This window comes from Patella vulgata, chromosome 7 (assembly GCF_932274485.2).
Source record: "Patella vulgata chromosome 7, xgPatVulg1.2, whole genome shotgun sequence".
In the NCBI taxonomy this organism is placed as follows: Eukaryota; Metazoa; Mollusca; class Gastropoda; family Patellidae; genus Patella; species Patella vulgata.
The window spans coordinates 29,988,765-30,004,884 of NC_065885.2; the positions used below are offsets into that span (position 1 = coordinate 29,988,765).

The 16,120-nt window shown below is 32.2% G+C and overlaps 1 protein-coding gene across 1 annotated transcript; it reads left to right on the forward strand.

The window, feature by feature from the left end:
- Nucleotide 1: 1 nt before the first annotated feature.
- LOC126826882 (6-phosphogluconate dehydrogenase, decarboxylating) lies at nucleotides 2-15,873 on the forward strand. Its single transcript, XM_050555988.1, has 13 exons — nucleotides 2-160; nucleotides 5,258-5,333; nucleotides 5,576-5,755; nucleotides 5,939-6,004; nucleotides 7,086-7,204; nucleotides 7,764-7,830; nucleotides 9,943-10,077; nucleotides 10,940-11,065; nucleotides 11,234-11,297; nucleotides 11,720-11,850; nucleotides 12,353-12,486; nucleotides 14,012-14,234; nucleotides 14,710-15,873. Exons 1-13 carry the CDS (start codon nucleotides 147-149, stop codon nucleotides 14,827-14,829), a joined length of 1,455 nt encoding a protein of 484 aa, XP_050411945.1. The 5' UTR covers nucleotides 2-146; the 3' UTR covers nucleotides 14,830-15,873.
- Nucleotides 15,874-16,120: the final 247 nt, after the last annotated feature.

A 16,120-nucleotide genomic window follows, 5' to 3' on the forward strand; every position in this document is an offset into this window, starting at 1 on the left:
AAGGTGAAGGTTATTACTCTGTTAATAACCGGTAGGCACGAAGTGCAAGATCATTACTGCTTTGGTCGTCATTAATGACAATAGCTGATACTGACAACTGACAGTTAACTTTTTTACATTCTGCTTCGTAAATATTAATTGACAACATGTCGGAAGGAAAGTAAGTATATTTTGGTCATTTCTGGCAGGGTTACTTAGTCAATTAGTGATGACAATAACGTCTAAAATTATCTCAGTTGAGTAATAAATAAAGGAAGTAAGTGTAAGACAGTAGTGGCTAATTTTTTTTTTTAGTGAAATAGCACAGAGCAGTGCTCACAAATTTTTTACTTTTTTATAAAACATATTACACCCCTGCTATCTGGGTAAACTTTATTTATAGCACACAGCACGATGTATGGTCATTCCTAATTAACAAACCTCATCTCTCAACCCTCCCCTGTTTCGAGATAACTTATAAGAGATGGTGCTATTAGTTCCATGTAGCAAAGCCCAACGCAAATCACATCGCGAAGTAGTAAGCAAAATTGACAATATTTTTCATCAAAACAACGATTGATTATTGTTATTTATAATATTTCTGCCACATCCAACTACAATTAAGCATATATGATATAATCCTACATGAATTTTGAAACAGGTATAAAATCGAGGCGTCAAGCCGTTACTAGGAATGCCATTTTTAAACGGGAGATGTATGGCGGTGTATGTCGGAAAAAAACCAATATATCATCCAGACAGACAAATACATTTTAATAGCTCCCTACTAATTTTTTCCGGCGTGGTTCTCCCTTGTCAGTGATGCAGGACGGAGGGGCTGACAAGGAAAGCTGTCTAGTCGTTCGGATCGGACGAAAAACCGAGGTCCCGTGTACACATTGACGTGCACGTAAAAGATCCCTTGGCAGTTGGAATTCGATATAAGAGTAGGCCGTAAAGCCGCTGTCCGGGCTAAATTTCCCTCATAGCACACTGTATGGCGTATGCCCGTCTTCATTAGCCCAGGTTAGGAGCAGAACAGTAGGACGTTAAACTTCATTTCATTTCATTTCATTTCCCTACTAATTTAGAAAAGTGAAGCAAAAAAAACCAGGAAACAAAACAGGATCTTTGTTTTAATATGATTGATTCTTTGGAGCAGTGATATTCACATGGCCAATATATTTTAGTGTAGGATTTTTTAAACAGCCGATATACTATTGTTGATGCATATATTTAGTACAAGGATGTACATCACATGTATCTCAATGTAAAATCTTTACTACAGGATAAATAAAACAGGATGTGTACATCATGATCATTAGGAGTGGAAGTTGTAATGGGCGATAGTATATATATATATATATATCAGGAAGGGAATTAAGTATCAGTAATATTATCACATCCTGTATAGTAATAATAGAATAAAACTAATTCAAATACAATCTTCTTTAAAGATACATTATGTAAGAATTAGATAAAGAGCTGAAGATTCATTATTTAAGATTTAGATAAAGAGCTGGCCATTCTTACTATAATAGTTTGAAAATAGATTATGCAAAATAAATTTATTGAAAATTTCATTCAAATTGCTCCATTGCGAACTAATGTATTAGCTTTTGAAGGTTTGTCAAGATGTGTGCATTAATTGCAACCACCTGCACTGGTTGTTCGAAGCTTAGCCTCGCTACACTATTTTTAGATTAAATCAAAATATGGCTGAACCGTTCTAATCCACTTAATATAGGAGATATCTGATGACATCGAGAGTTGATTATGATCTTGTCATGTTAATAAATGTCTAATTAATACTTTACATAACATTTTAGGCCTAAAGAATGATCTGCAATAGGCAGATTTAACTCTTGCATAATGTATGTTTAACTATATCATATATGTAGAATGATAATTTATAGAAAAGAATAATGACCAATTTATCATTTTCAGGATATGAATCATATATCAAGATACACAATCTTTAGTAAAAATATAAATTTTCTGTATGATTACATACACGTAAGGAGCTTATGTTGTGAAATAGTAACTCGAAAGATAATTTGTACCACCTGTACCCTATATCCTGGGCATATTTTAGGAAACAGTCAAAATCCGGTATATTTCAAAAGGAATGATTATTACCCTTCTGTTCTTCCATAGAAGCACCAGGTTTTTGGGCATCCTATTTCAAAGCCGCTATAGGTGCTCCACAGGGTCCAAAGGGTTAAACATTTCATTTTCATTTTGATTTGGGTGGATTTTGAAAAATCAAGCTACAATTCTTTCAGTTACTATTTCAAGACAAAATGCTTTTCGAACATTGAAAAATGTTAAAATAAATTCCAAATCATAATTTATGTTTGATTACAGAATTCTGCTTTAAATTGCAAATAATGGGATAGTTTTTACCATACTCTACGTAAAGTGATTTATTTCAAACACGTTTTACTGATGACACTGACTGACATTCAATACTTTATTATGACAAGCTGAAGTAATGCAATGAATATAAATGAACAAATACATAGCCTTGTAAATGAGGTTGACTATGAAGACAACTTTCACCTTTTTTATTTGGATATTATGTCCATTTAAGGACAGTGTACAAAACATACACATACATCAATATACATGCATACAAAAAATAGATTTGACATGAAATAATATTGGGATAATGTTAGATCATAAAATGAAAATATAATGATGCATGTACAATGAAAATATGACAATGAAATGATAAAATGAAAATATGAAATATACCATTGTACATAAAATGATCAAATATGGAGTGAGAATATGTATAATGCTGCAGGAAAAATAGACTAGACATTAAGGGAATTACACCCTCGATGGCTTGATGCTTTACAAAAAGATAAATGTGCAAGTAATTAATGTCTCATTTATTTATTTTTGAATTGAGGCGGGCTTAAATATGGTATGATTGGTCTTCAGGTCAATAGGACCTGGAAGAATGTTTAAATAAGCCATGTTCCTTTTGGTATTAGAGATACCCTATAAAAGGGTCTGTTTAGTCGAGCAAGGTATACACTAAAGAGGTCAGATAATATATGGAGTTAAGGCCATCAAAAGTACCCCCAAAATGAAGTGAAATTTAAATAGATCTGTATTTTAATGACATTGTTCATGGATTACCATCGTAACACTGTATTGTTAGTTGTATGGTATGTCTGTTGTCATGACTGGAGTGAAATGTATTTTCAAAAGATTTAAGATATGTCAGATATCAGATTCAAAATTAAAGATAAACTGGAGAATTGAAAAGGGTCAGCTAACACAGTCAAGGTACTAAACAGATTAGACATGTGTTTATACCTTGACATTTTGAAGATGGGGAAAGTTGTATGCAATTAATTAGCCAGTATGATACTAAGAGTTCTAATTTAAAACAAAAAAGCTTAACTAGTTTTTGAAAGACAAGAAAAAATAAAAACTCCAATGAATGAAGTGTTGAAATATATGTCAATGACAAGAAAAATGATAATATTTTTTGTTTTTTTTGTTTCAATGTTGAATTTGATAATGCATGGTGTTTTAGTATGTTATGTTGATCACCTGTTCTTTATAAGCTTATACATGTGAGAAGAAAAACTGATCATCATCATACAGGGTTAACACACTTTGACATTGTTGAGAGATTTCATGTGGCCGTGGGGGGTTGGATGGCTGAATGGTTAACACGTGCGCACTGTATCATAAAGCCTGTCATTGAGTCAACTGGCGTGGTTTTGAATCCCCGATTGTACGTGACAAGGAGTAGAGTTGCCTGTCCAACATCGTGGGTTTTCTACGGGTCCTCCGGTTTCCTCCCACTGCTAAAGACCTCTACGCGCAAGCGAATTATTGAAATAAAATTAAACCATATGTTAGTCTCGAAATGACCTAGTTTGTGTCGAGTGGACGTTAAACCCCATTTCTCTCTCTCTCTCTCATGTGGCCGTATAATGTCGTCACACCGATCTGTCTAGTTTGGTCAGAGATGACTATGCATTTTCTTATATAAATAGAAAAATTATTAATAATAAAATAAACTCTAATGTGTTTCAAGTAAATTTTTTAAAGAAGCTCTCAGTTGAGCCCAAAACTTAGTCCAAGAGCTGATGGTGAGCATATATGCATTGCCTGGCAGCACTATATTGTTTTTTTTGTCAAATACACAGATATATTTGGGTAAGGTAGCAGGCACCAATAGTATTATGATATTGTAACACTCTGCTTCTCGGAAAACATGGCACAGCATTTTGTATGTGCCTTGTAAGTTGCAACCCTATATTGGTTTTTTTCTCAAATAAACAATATGACTAACATGAAGCACTGCTATGCTATTGCAAAACTTGACTGTATTGTGTCTAGGAAAACATGACACAGCATTTTAAACATGACTTAAAAATGCTGCTAGTGGGCATATATGATTTGCCTGGCAACCCTATATTGTTCTTTTGTCAAATAAACAATATATATTTTGCTATCGGGGACTAAAATAATATTGTAAAACTTGATTCTTCTATTTTGGGTGGGAAAGCATGACACAGCATTTTCAGATAAATATAGTTTTACTGACTAAACATATTCAAATATTTACATTACTACATATAGACAAAAAATCTATTACTAGTGTGTTTAAGCTGATAAAATATAATTTCCTTTATTTATTACTAGCGAATGCTCCAGCACTGCACGGGTTGTGCGTATAACTCCTAAACCGAAAGTGGTAGGCCATGTTACTCCCAGATCGAAGCTTCCCTTATACACCGAATTTCAGCCTTGGGATAGCCCTACTGTAGCCGCCAACCCTGAACAGTCAGACAAATAGACAACGACAGTCACAAATATTAGTATAGATTCATTTATTCTAGCCAAACTCCATCTTATAAAGAATACCAAAAAATCAGTTTGAATTGACTTGATATTTGTTTGAACGCTATTAATAAGATTCTATTTTAATTTAAACAAAATACAGTCAGTAACATATTGTATTAGATCAGAAAAATGGTTGTTTCCTAAGCCAAAATGAATTTCTTTCAAATTAGAGAGGGTTTTTTTCTTTTCAACCAAGTACCTTTTGGAGGGGTTCTAGTTCTGTCCTAGATTTTATGTCTGTTGTAAGCAAATGTAAACTGACATTTTCAGGAAGTACACTTTGAAATTTGAGACTTCTAGTAATAGAAGATATATAATTTTCATAAATAATACAATATTTTAGTCTGAAGGTGTGGTATTGGTATGCATTTTAAATTTCTTTCTTGATTTGAAATTATTTCAGGGGAGATATTGCCTTGATTGGTCTGGCTGTGATGGGTCAAAATCTTATCCTTAACATGAATGACCATGGTTTCACAGTAAGTTTGTTTGATAGTTTAAAAATCTCAACCGTAACTTATTAATGAAATTAAGAGAAATGCTTTAAACACATAAATATTTACAAATATTTAAATCTAATTTTAATTAAGAACTGCAGAAAGGGAAACGAACAAAGTTTTCATAAAGTTAAACATTTTTATATCAAAGAAATTATAGATTTCATCAACAAATCATCATATTGTCCATTTATCAATTATAATCAATTATATTTGATGAATAGGTTGTAGCATTTAACAGAACAGTTGATAAAGTAGAAAGGTTTATGGCAAATGAAGCCAAAGGAACTAATGTTATTGGTGCCAAATCTTTAGAAGAAATGGTGAAATTGTTGAAGAAACCACGAAGAGTTATGTTATTGGTAAAAGCTGGTTCTGCTGTGGATGATTTTATTGCTAAATTGGTAAGATTACTGAGGAATAATAAACCTGTTCCCGTTGACATAATTTTATAATGTCTACATGAAATGTTTTAGTCTTATAATGTCCGTGAAAAACTTGGGTGCTCTAAAACATCTTCTTAAAATGTATAAATTTACTTTAAGTTAAGGTAATTAATTGTGAGAAGTTTTTTTTTTAAATTCTAGGTTCCATTACTAGAAGCAGGTGATATTATAATTGATGGAGGTAATTCAGAATATCAAGACACTGTCGTAAGTATAATAATTATACTGCTTTCAGAATTTGATTGTCATGTTCAATTTAACATAATATATGTGGACTAAATACAAATAGTTTTATATCAATTAATGTTGTATTTACGCTTGAGTAAATATTGACTAGGATTTAAAAGATGACTAATGCTGATTCAACTTTCACAAGATTGTAATTTGCAAGGGCTTAGAAGTCCCCAAAATGACAATCAGAGAATTTAATGTTGGTTTGTTTTACATTGCTTAATTGAGCTGGATACATTCAAAATAAGGCAAAATTAAGAGTTTAAAGGCTCAATACCACTCTTGTTGTAACTGAATAATATGTCCCAATCTTTATTCTGGTCAACAAATTGTACAATTTTACAATATTCCAATTAATTGATGATACAAATTTGATCTTAACACACCTAATTTAAAAAATTAGAAAAATTCAACTAAATGATTTGAAAAGCCTGACGTAAAGCTTTTCAAATGTGACTTGGATTTAAAAATATTTTTGAACCCTCTAGACAAGTAAAATAGGATTTAATGGATAATTTACACAACAGGTAGGACACAGTACTAACACATCTAGTACTTAGAATAAGGCTATTTTTTATTTTCTGGAGCAGTCAAGCCAGCAAGAGTGTTATTGTCCCTTTAATTGGGCTATGATTGGGAAAGCACATATACGATTAAATGATATCCTCATTCCTATCATTTTTATCTCAAAGTTGACTAACTCTAAGGATATAAAATATTAAAAGAATGTAGATATCCACATCATGAAACAAAAGTCTGCAGCTTATTCAGTCAAAATTTAAGCTGTCACTTCTCATCCAAATCAAATAGGTCACATCCTTTTCATGGTCAGTTGAAACTAATAGTAATAAAGGATTTATGCATGCTTAATTGAACATTTGTTTATAAGCTTATTAAGTATTTGACATGCATGAGAATTCAGTCCTACATGTTTGGACAGGATATTTAATTACTTGCCTTAGTTGTAATGTTAAGTGATCCTGACTGAAATTCCTTGATTTGTATACTTAAACCAACTAGTTACTTTGATCAAAATATGAACTATTTATGTTTTTAGCGCCGATGTAAAGAGTTATTAGCAAAGAATTTATTATTTGTTGGTAGTGGTGTTAGCGGTGGAGAAGATGGTGCTAGATATGGTCCATCTCTTATGCCAGGAGGTGAGCCAGAAGCATGGTGAGTACAGCGTTAAATAAAACATTACATTACCAAATTGTCTGCTAATTATGTTGTGGGTAAGATGCTGGCTCGCTAGCCTGGAGGTCGGGTGTTCGATCCCTGCATTGGCCGAGAAAGTTCATCCAGATTTTCGGTCGTGGTTCCCCCTTAGTCAGTGTCAGGTCGTTTGAATGGAACAAAAAACCGAGGTCCCATGTACACGTTGGCATGCACTTAAAAGATCCCTTGACAGTTGGAATTCGATCTAAGAGTAGGCGGTAGTGCCGCTGTCCAGGCAAAATTTCCCTCATAGCACACTGTATGGTGAATGCTCGTCTTCATTAGCCCAGTTCGAAGCAGAACAGTAGGACGATAAACTCCATTTCATTTCATTTCTAATTATGTTGTCATAAATTGCTATATCGCCAGATAGGAATGTATATACAGTGAGTTACACATTCTTTTAGGAGACAGTTTGATACTTGGGATTTTATCTTTTCTAGAAAACAAATTTACATAAAGGTTATAAATCTCAATACACATTGATGTAATATATATAATTTATTTTATTTTACAGGCCATTTATTAAAGACATATTTCAATCTATATCTGCTAAAGTTGACAAAGAGCCTTGCTGTGACTGGGTAAGTTGCAGTGATGTGATTTTGCTCGTATATTCCAGACATGTCTGACTCTAAATTTTCCGAACAGGAATATACCCAATCGGACATCAAGACATGGTGAATAATATTCAAAATTTCAAAATTAATATAGTGTACTGAGTGTATATCTACCACTCAACCCGATTAACTACTTAATCTGCCTTGATTTGTCGGACAATTCATCAATCCAATCCTGAACAGAAGTCATGTCTTCTTCTTTGTCCAACTATGTATCAATCCTATAAGAATGATTATAAACTTAATCTACGTGATTAACACACACACACACAAACACACATGGTTTTAATAAAAGAACCGAAAACTAAAGTAGAAATCTAGCGAGACAAGTGAAATTACGAGAGATGTAAATGTGACAATTATCACGTGGAAAATGTCGGCGAAAAGATTCTATTTTGATGCATTTTTCTTGGGTTAATGTTTTTAAACAAAGAAATAAGCTGAGAAATGTCGACAGATATTCCAAATTCGATTGTAGTGTAAGAGTTTATTGTTTTAAACGATGACGCATGTGATCAGAGTCCCGCGCTATTATTTTGCAGATGATGTCACTTGCTCTGGATCATGGAGCAACGGTTACTACCAAATATTTATTTTTACCTCCATCTGTTTATTAGTCGAAACAGAGTATAAGATGAATGCTGGACTTCTGCTGAAAAAGGTGTCGACCTAGACCCCGAAAATACGTTAATTTTGGAGGAATATTACTGCCTTGAATTTGATGGAATATACGGGTCGGCAGTAGTCGGCACGCTTTCATTCTATCGTATTATGACAACACGTAATTTTGTAGGCATATTACTGACGTAAATTTGGATACCACACAGGAATTAAATGATATGAAAAATAACAAGGTGCACCTATTTTTTTATTACGTACGAATTTGAATATTTTGTTGACACATGATTTTTGTGTGGTCTAAAACTGCCTGCTTAAATAACAATGAGAGTTATGTTCCTTTATTTTCGGTAAATTTGTCCGAGAGGAAAAATTTTGAAATCACAACACTGATAAGTTGTCATGTCAACCAAACACAACAATCTACCTGTACGTTAAATAGATGCACTGGATTTGTGAATATTTTCCGCAACTAATTGCCTACAGTTAATTTACTTAAGATGAAGCAATATCTGACAGTCATTTGCTCTCTATATAATATTCAGACAAGTATAATAGCTCTGTACATGTATGTGCATGATTCAGCATATTTAATGTACAGAACAAAAGTAATTAGCCAATAGATTATCCAGGCAAACTGTAAAGTAATATGAAAATAAAATAAATGACATACATGATCAAACTATTTGATCCTTGTAATTTCCTAGATTTGGGAAATAACCTTGATTACTATTCCCTAGGTTAACCTATCATGTCAGACTATAAATTCAGGGTTGGGTGGCTGAATGGTTATTTATGGTCATAAAGTCCGTCATTGAGTCAAGGGGCGTGGTTTTGATTTCTCACTTGTACTTTGCAAGAAGTAGGGTTGCCTTTCCAACCTCATAGGTTTTCTCTGGGTCCTCCGGTGCTAAAGACCCCTATGTCATAGCAGATTATTGAAATAAAATTGAACCATATGTTAGTCCCGAAATGATCTAGTTTGTGTCGAGTGAACGTTAAACCCCATTTCCCCCTCTCTTTCCGACTATAAATTCAAACACGACAGAAATTGTTGAAATTTATAATAGTAATATGCCTATATTCATTAAGTAGACCCATGTAAATTCAACAAAAAGTTAAGCTTTTAAAAAATCTTTGGGTTTGTGCATTCATTTATTCATCTACTTTATATGATACTGTACATACATTGCCTTTTTTCGCTATCGGGTAAATGTAAAATTAATGGAGTTACACTTCAAAGTATGTAAATATGATGTTATTAGGGTAACAGCTTGTTTTATGTTAAAGAACAGAAATGTTGATTGAATAAAATGCAACTGGTGATTTGATACATTAATTTCTTGCTCATATTCATTCCTTGCTTTACATTGTTCAGGTACTCTGCAAATGTCAATTTTACAGAAGACCTATTTATGTCAAAGATAACAAAGTGCTATTTATTTCTGTTCTTTTTAGGTTGGACCACAAGGTGCAGGACATTTTGTCAAAATGGTACATAATGGAATTGAATATGGAGACATGCAACTGACATGTGAAGCCTATAGTCTTATGAAAGATGCTCTTGGCATGACATGTCCTGAAATGGCAGAAGTAAGCTCTTTTGTAAATTCTATTAAAAGAAAAGTCCATAATTGATTCATTATTTAGCATTAACATAGTTTTAGAAATTTACAAAAAAAATTTGACTTTAGTTTGTATATAAGATGCCAAATTTTATGTATTATTGAAACTGAAAATCACTGTTTATAAACGAAAGACCTGTTACTAAATGACAGTTACCCTGATGACATCACTCTGGTGTCTTACAAATTTAAATCATATGTGTATCGGGTTGTACATTTTTAAAACTAATTTCATTATTAGATAGGGGTTTGGGTGGTCTAGTGGTTTAACATGAGTGCATGAAATCACAAGGTCTGTCATTGAGTCAAGTGGTGTGGTTTTGATTCCCAGCTTGAACATGGCAAGGATTAGGGTCACCTGTCCAGCCTTGTGTGTTTTCTGCGAGGTCCTCTGGTTTCCTCCTATAGCTAAAGACCCCTACGCACAAACAAATTATTGAAATATAATTGAACCATACGTTAGTTCCAAAATGGCCTGGTTTGTGTCGATTGCATGTTAAACTTCATTTCTCTCTCTATCTCATATTAGATAATGTATAAAATATATATAATATATTAAGAATTATTGTAGTAGGCCTTCAATGAGTAACATGTCTTGATGATTCAAAATCCCGATTTGAAGTCCTGCACATTGACATACAGTAGTCATTGGCATTGATAATCTCCAGCTACAGGTTAATCATGGCCTTTGATTCTTTACAAAATTTATTCAAATCATAACGCATTCCTATATTATGCCACTGTCATTTAATAATCGTTTAATGCCTTTTTGACAGCAACTTTAAATAATTATGCTTAGTGAGTTAAAGGAGAACTATTATATATTTTAGGTTTTCGATGATTGGAATAAAGGTGAATTAGATTCATTTTTAATAGAGATAACTCGAGATATATTAAAGTTTAAAGATACAGATGGGAAATATCTGGTAGAAAAGATTAAAGATTCAGCTGGACAGGTGAGATTGAAAGACAAAGTTACTGAATCTATATTGTGAAATATATCAATGCAACTACTCTGATTATAGAATTATCTTTATAAACAATACTGATATCTAAGCTATTGGTTATCTTTCATTGATAGACAATCTATCTTAAGTGTTGTTACAAATTATTTTGTTTTTCAGAAAGGTACTGGTAAATGGACAGCAATCTCATCACTGGAATATGGTGTTCCAGTCACGTTAATAGGTAAAATATTTATATTTATTTTCGAAGAAAAATCTTGTACAATTTCTATTTTGGTAGCAAAGCATAATAATATTTTGAATCACCAAATGATACATATCATGTATCTCTTTGATAATAAAGGGTCCCAAACTGCTAGGAATACTGCTAGTAGAAGGTAGAAAAACAACATATCATCTTCTACAGTTTTAAAGGCACAGAATTTTTAAATTTGTGTTATTTTGATATAAAGACTTATTATATAATTGAACACAACTGAGTTTAATGATTCCTCATGTGGTCTGTCTTGAATGAACAGATTCTTGCATTTTGGGGCATTAATTTATAGTCAAATGAATGTGTGTTAATATCGTTGATATATAAAAATACCTCATAAGATTCTCTATAGCTGTACAGATTAATTGTATTTAATAATATTTGACCAGGTGAAGCTGTATTTGCACGTTGTTTATCATCATTAAAAGATGAACGTGTAAGTGCTGCTAAACAGTTAAAAGGACCATCAACCACTAGATACGAGGGTGATAAAAAGGCTTTTGTAGAAGCTATCAGACAGGTTAGCTGTTATTAATTTTATTTCAAATTAAACCTCTCTGGTTTAGATCAAAATAAATTATTGATTGGGAAGCTCTACAAAATTTAAACATACATTATGCAAGAGCTAAATCTGCCTATCGTAGGTCTTTCTTTAGGCCTGAAATGTATTCTAAATTATTAATAAGACATTAATTAACTGATCCAGGTCCTAATCAACGCTCGATGGCATCAAATTTCTCCGATATTAAATAGATTATAACAGTTCAGCCATATTTTGATTTCGAACTATTATAGCAAAAATGGTTAGCTCTATCTAAATCTTACATAATGTATCTTTAAGTTTACTGATTTTAGTTTTAATTTTGAAGCACATAATCTATTATATCTCATTAGTAGTTTTATGTATTGATGTAAAATTTTAACATAAGATAGATAAGACATCTGTGTTTGACCTAAAACTCACTCTACTGGCAGTCTGCAAAATGTTTTTGTAAAAATCACCTGATCATTATATCTTGTAGGCATTATATGCATCTAAAATTGTGTCATATGCACAAGGTTTTATGTTGATGAGAGAGACGGCCAAAGTGTTAGGTTGGAAATTAAATTTTGGTGGTATAGCTCTGATGTGGAGAGGTGGTTGTATTATCAGAAGGTAATTTGATCTTCCAGACCTATCATATAATCGTGATTTGAAGTTAAGACAGAAATGTTGCTGTCAAACTCTTTTTGCTGTTTATTGAAAGAGAAGGACTCCAACAGTATCATGTAATAGTAGAGGAGTGCAACAGTATCATGTAAAGAAGTTATGTCAAACAGCTGTATCCCAAAACTGTTAAAAGTCTGCAATAACCCTTATGCTAGTTGTGTAAAAAAAATATGAACCCTTATAGTGGTGTAGTAGAAATGAAAAATCTTTTTATACGCCCACATTTTCATGTGGACGTATTATGCCGTCGCCCCTGTCCGTCCACAATTGTTTGTGGACTCTCTACAGGTCACAATTCTTATCCGATTTCGATGAAACTTGAAATATAGGTTTATCCCCAAAAGATCTCGGCTGGTTTCGATATTGGCATGTATCGGATCGAAACTTCATGGATTATGGCCCCTGTTTGTATGAAAAATCACGTTTTTAGCTTGTGGACCCTAAAGAGGTCACAATTTTTATCCGATTTTGTTGAAACTTGAAACGTAAGTTTATAACCCAAAGATCTCAGTTCCTTTTGATATTTGCGCACATCGGACAGTAACTTCCTGAATTATGGCCCCTGAGTGTACGAAAAATCATGTTTTTAGCTTGTGGACCCATTAGAGGTCATAATTTTTATCCGATTTAAAAAAACGTATTATTATATTACCGTTCCACCCTAAGGACAATTGGGTTTGAATTTTGTGAAAATCGCCCCAAAATTGACAGACAAAATGGCCGCCGTTCGTTCTCAAATAGCGTAAAAATATGGTATGTCAAGGTTGTGGACCCTATAGAGGTCACAATTTTTATCCGATTTTGTTGAAACTTGAAATGTAAGTTTATAACACAAAGATCTCAGTTCCTTGCGATATATGCGCATATCGAATTGTAATTTCCTGAATTATGGCCCTTGATTGTAGGAAAAATCACTTTCTTGTTAGCTTGTTCTCTATCCATCTCTCGAAAATGTGGGCGTATCCTGCCTGGCAGCCGCTGGTTTTTAATGTGAACATGATAAAACAAACAAATTAAGCCCTTCTTCTGCTCTTCTAACCATCACAAGAACATGGCCATTTTACCTAGAACAAATGGAGAGATTTCATAAAAACATGTCTTCATTTACAACTCCAAAAATGGTTAAACAGGAAGGTCTTATCACTGTAAAAGATTGTGCGGAGTTCCATGAATTTCCATTATTGCTGGCTAAATCTATTTGTTTTGGCCAACTCAATTTTTGTCTGATATCTAAATAAGGTTAGGGCATGTGATTGTTGGCGAGATTGTAGGTTAGGGTTAGGGTAAGCATTATAGCTAGGTCCAGGATTAGGGTTAGAGTTGGGGTTAGCACTAGCCCTGTTCACATTTTGTGACCTTTGACCAAACTTGAAATAAGGCTTATCAAATAGATCTAGCCATTATAGTTCAGGTTGGAAAAAATATCTTGTAAATATGAGCGATTATATTCAGTTTGGTTTTTCCCTTTCAGTGTATTTTTGGGTAATATTAAACATGCTTATGAGAAGAATCCTGATTTAGAAAACTTATTGTTAGATGATTTCTTTAAAAAAGAAATTCAAAAATGTCAAGAATCATGGAGAAAGGTTGTATCAACAGCTGTATTGTTAGGTATTCCTACACCAGCTTTTAGTACAGCATTAGCTTTCTTTGATGGTTATCGTAGTGAAAGACTTCCGGCTAATCTTATACAGGTAATGGTTAATTATATTGAAGCTGTATATTGAATCCAATTGCAATAACATATCTGTTGTTTTATCAACTAATGTCTTAACAAATTAAAAGTATTTAAGGGATGAGGCAACAGGATACACTTCTCCCACAGATAATCAAAAAAATAAATTGTTTCCCAAAAAGGTGTGTTAGATTATAAAGAAGGGAATTTGTAACTTTCAAAGAATATAAATACAATTGGTTTTAAATAATATTTTATATTAAAAAAAATAACCTACTAATTGTTGAATATGCATATTAATTTTCGAAAGTCTGGTAACTCTATGTAGGCAAATCATATGAATTCAAAATTATTTCTTTCTTTTTTTTTTTTTTTTTTTTACTAGCAAGTGACTTGTGAAGGTGAAACTGTATAACCAGATCAGTCAAATTAAATGTTATAGTTTTACTAGGCTCTACATAATTCCATAATTCCAATCCAAATTTTATTTTCAGGCACAGAGAGATTATTTTGGAGCTCATACATATGAATTATTGTCTGCCCCAGGTAAATTTGTACATACTAACTGGACCGGCCATGGTGGTACTGTATCATCTTCAACATACCAAGTTTAAAACAACATCTCATAATATATACTAAAACTTACATTTTATAGAAGATATGACAACGTAATAAGTTATTACATGTATTTTTATTAAGTAAAATATAAATTGTATATTAAATAATGTTTAGAGATGTGCCTTGAATAATGGGCTTCTATTGATATCAAAATTTATAAATTGTACATTAAATTATGTTTAGTTGTGCCTTGAATAGTGGACTTCAGTTGTCAAAAATTTTGTTTAAAGCACTTTATTTTGTTTTTGAAATTTTAATCTGATAATAAATTCCTAGTTTATTTATTCTGTTTTCTTTACACATGACATTGTAACAATTGGAGATAAAATTAAATCTGATTAAAATACAAACATGAACAAGTTTTTAGATTTGTAATTTAATCAAATTGAGGTGATTATAATTGTGAGGGTTTTTTTTTTTAGTTTTACAATGTTGACTTTTTTGTTGATTTATGTACTGTTGATTATACTGTTACCTGTAGTATCAAACATATATAAACTGATTTGTTTCTTACTTTATCAAACATTTATGAACAAATTATGTATAGTATGTTATCAAACATTTATAAACAAATTTGTATATGGTTATGTTACTGGTGTCAAACATTTATAAATCAATTTACGTATGTTTATTTTGTAGTTTTCTAAAAGAAATCGATTCTAATTAAAATGTATTTCATTTAGAAGAATAATTTTGGTCTTTCTTGGTAAATCACACTTTCAGTCATTTAAATCGTGCATTGAAGCAATGTATTTTCATTAAAAGTAATTCCTTATACGCAATTTTATAATAAAGATAATTGTTAGAATTGACTTCAATGTTTTTCCTTAGTATATTATTGGGTCATGGACCTTACTGCCAAACGGAATAATCCATGAAGCAACTCATGAAAATAAATGAAATAATGACAAGACTGGAGTACTTTTCAACAACCCAACTGTTTATTAGTATTTTTTGTTAACATTATTGGGATCAATATTAAGCATTAGATATTTATTAAAGTCATGTATCTACAGAATAAAATAAAGAAATAAAATGAGGTTTAATATCATTCTGTTCTGTATGAACTAGGATAATGAAGACCAGTAAAATAAAGAACTGATCAAGAAAAGTATATTACTGGCTAGTACTTACTTGGCTTTAGCTTTTGAAAATGTGTCTGCTGCAGTGCTGGTTATAAAAACGTTTAAGTATTACAACAAGTACATAGTTATGTAACTACATCAGTAGTATGCAGATTCGGTGAAATATTTGAATTGTGCGAAAAGAATTTCTATACTTTCCAGA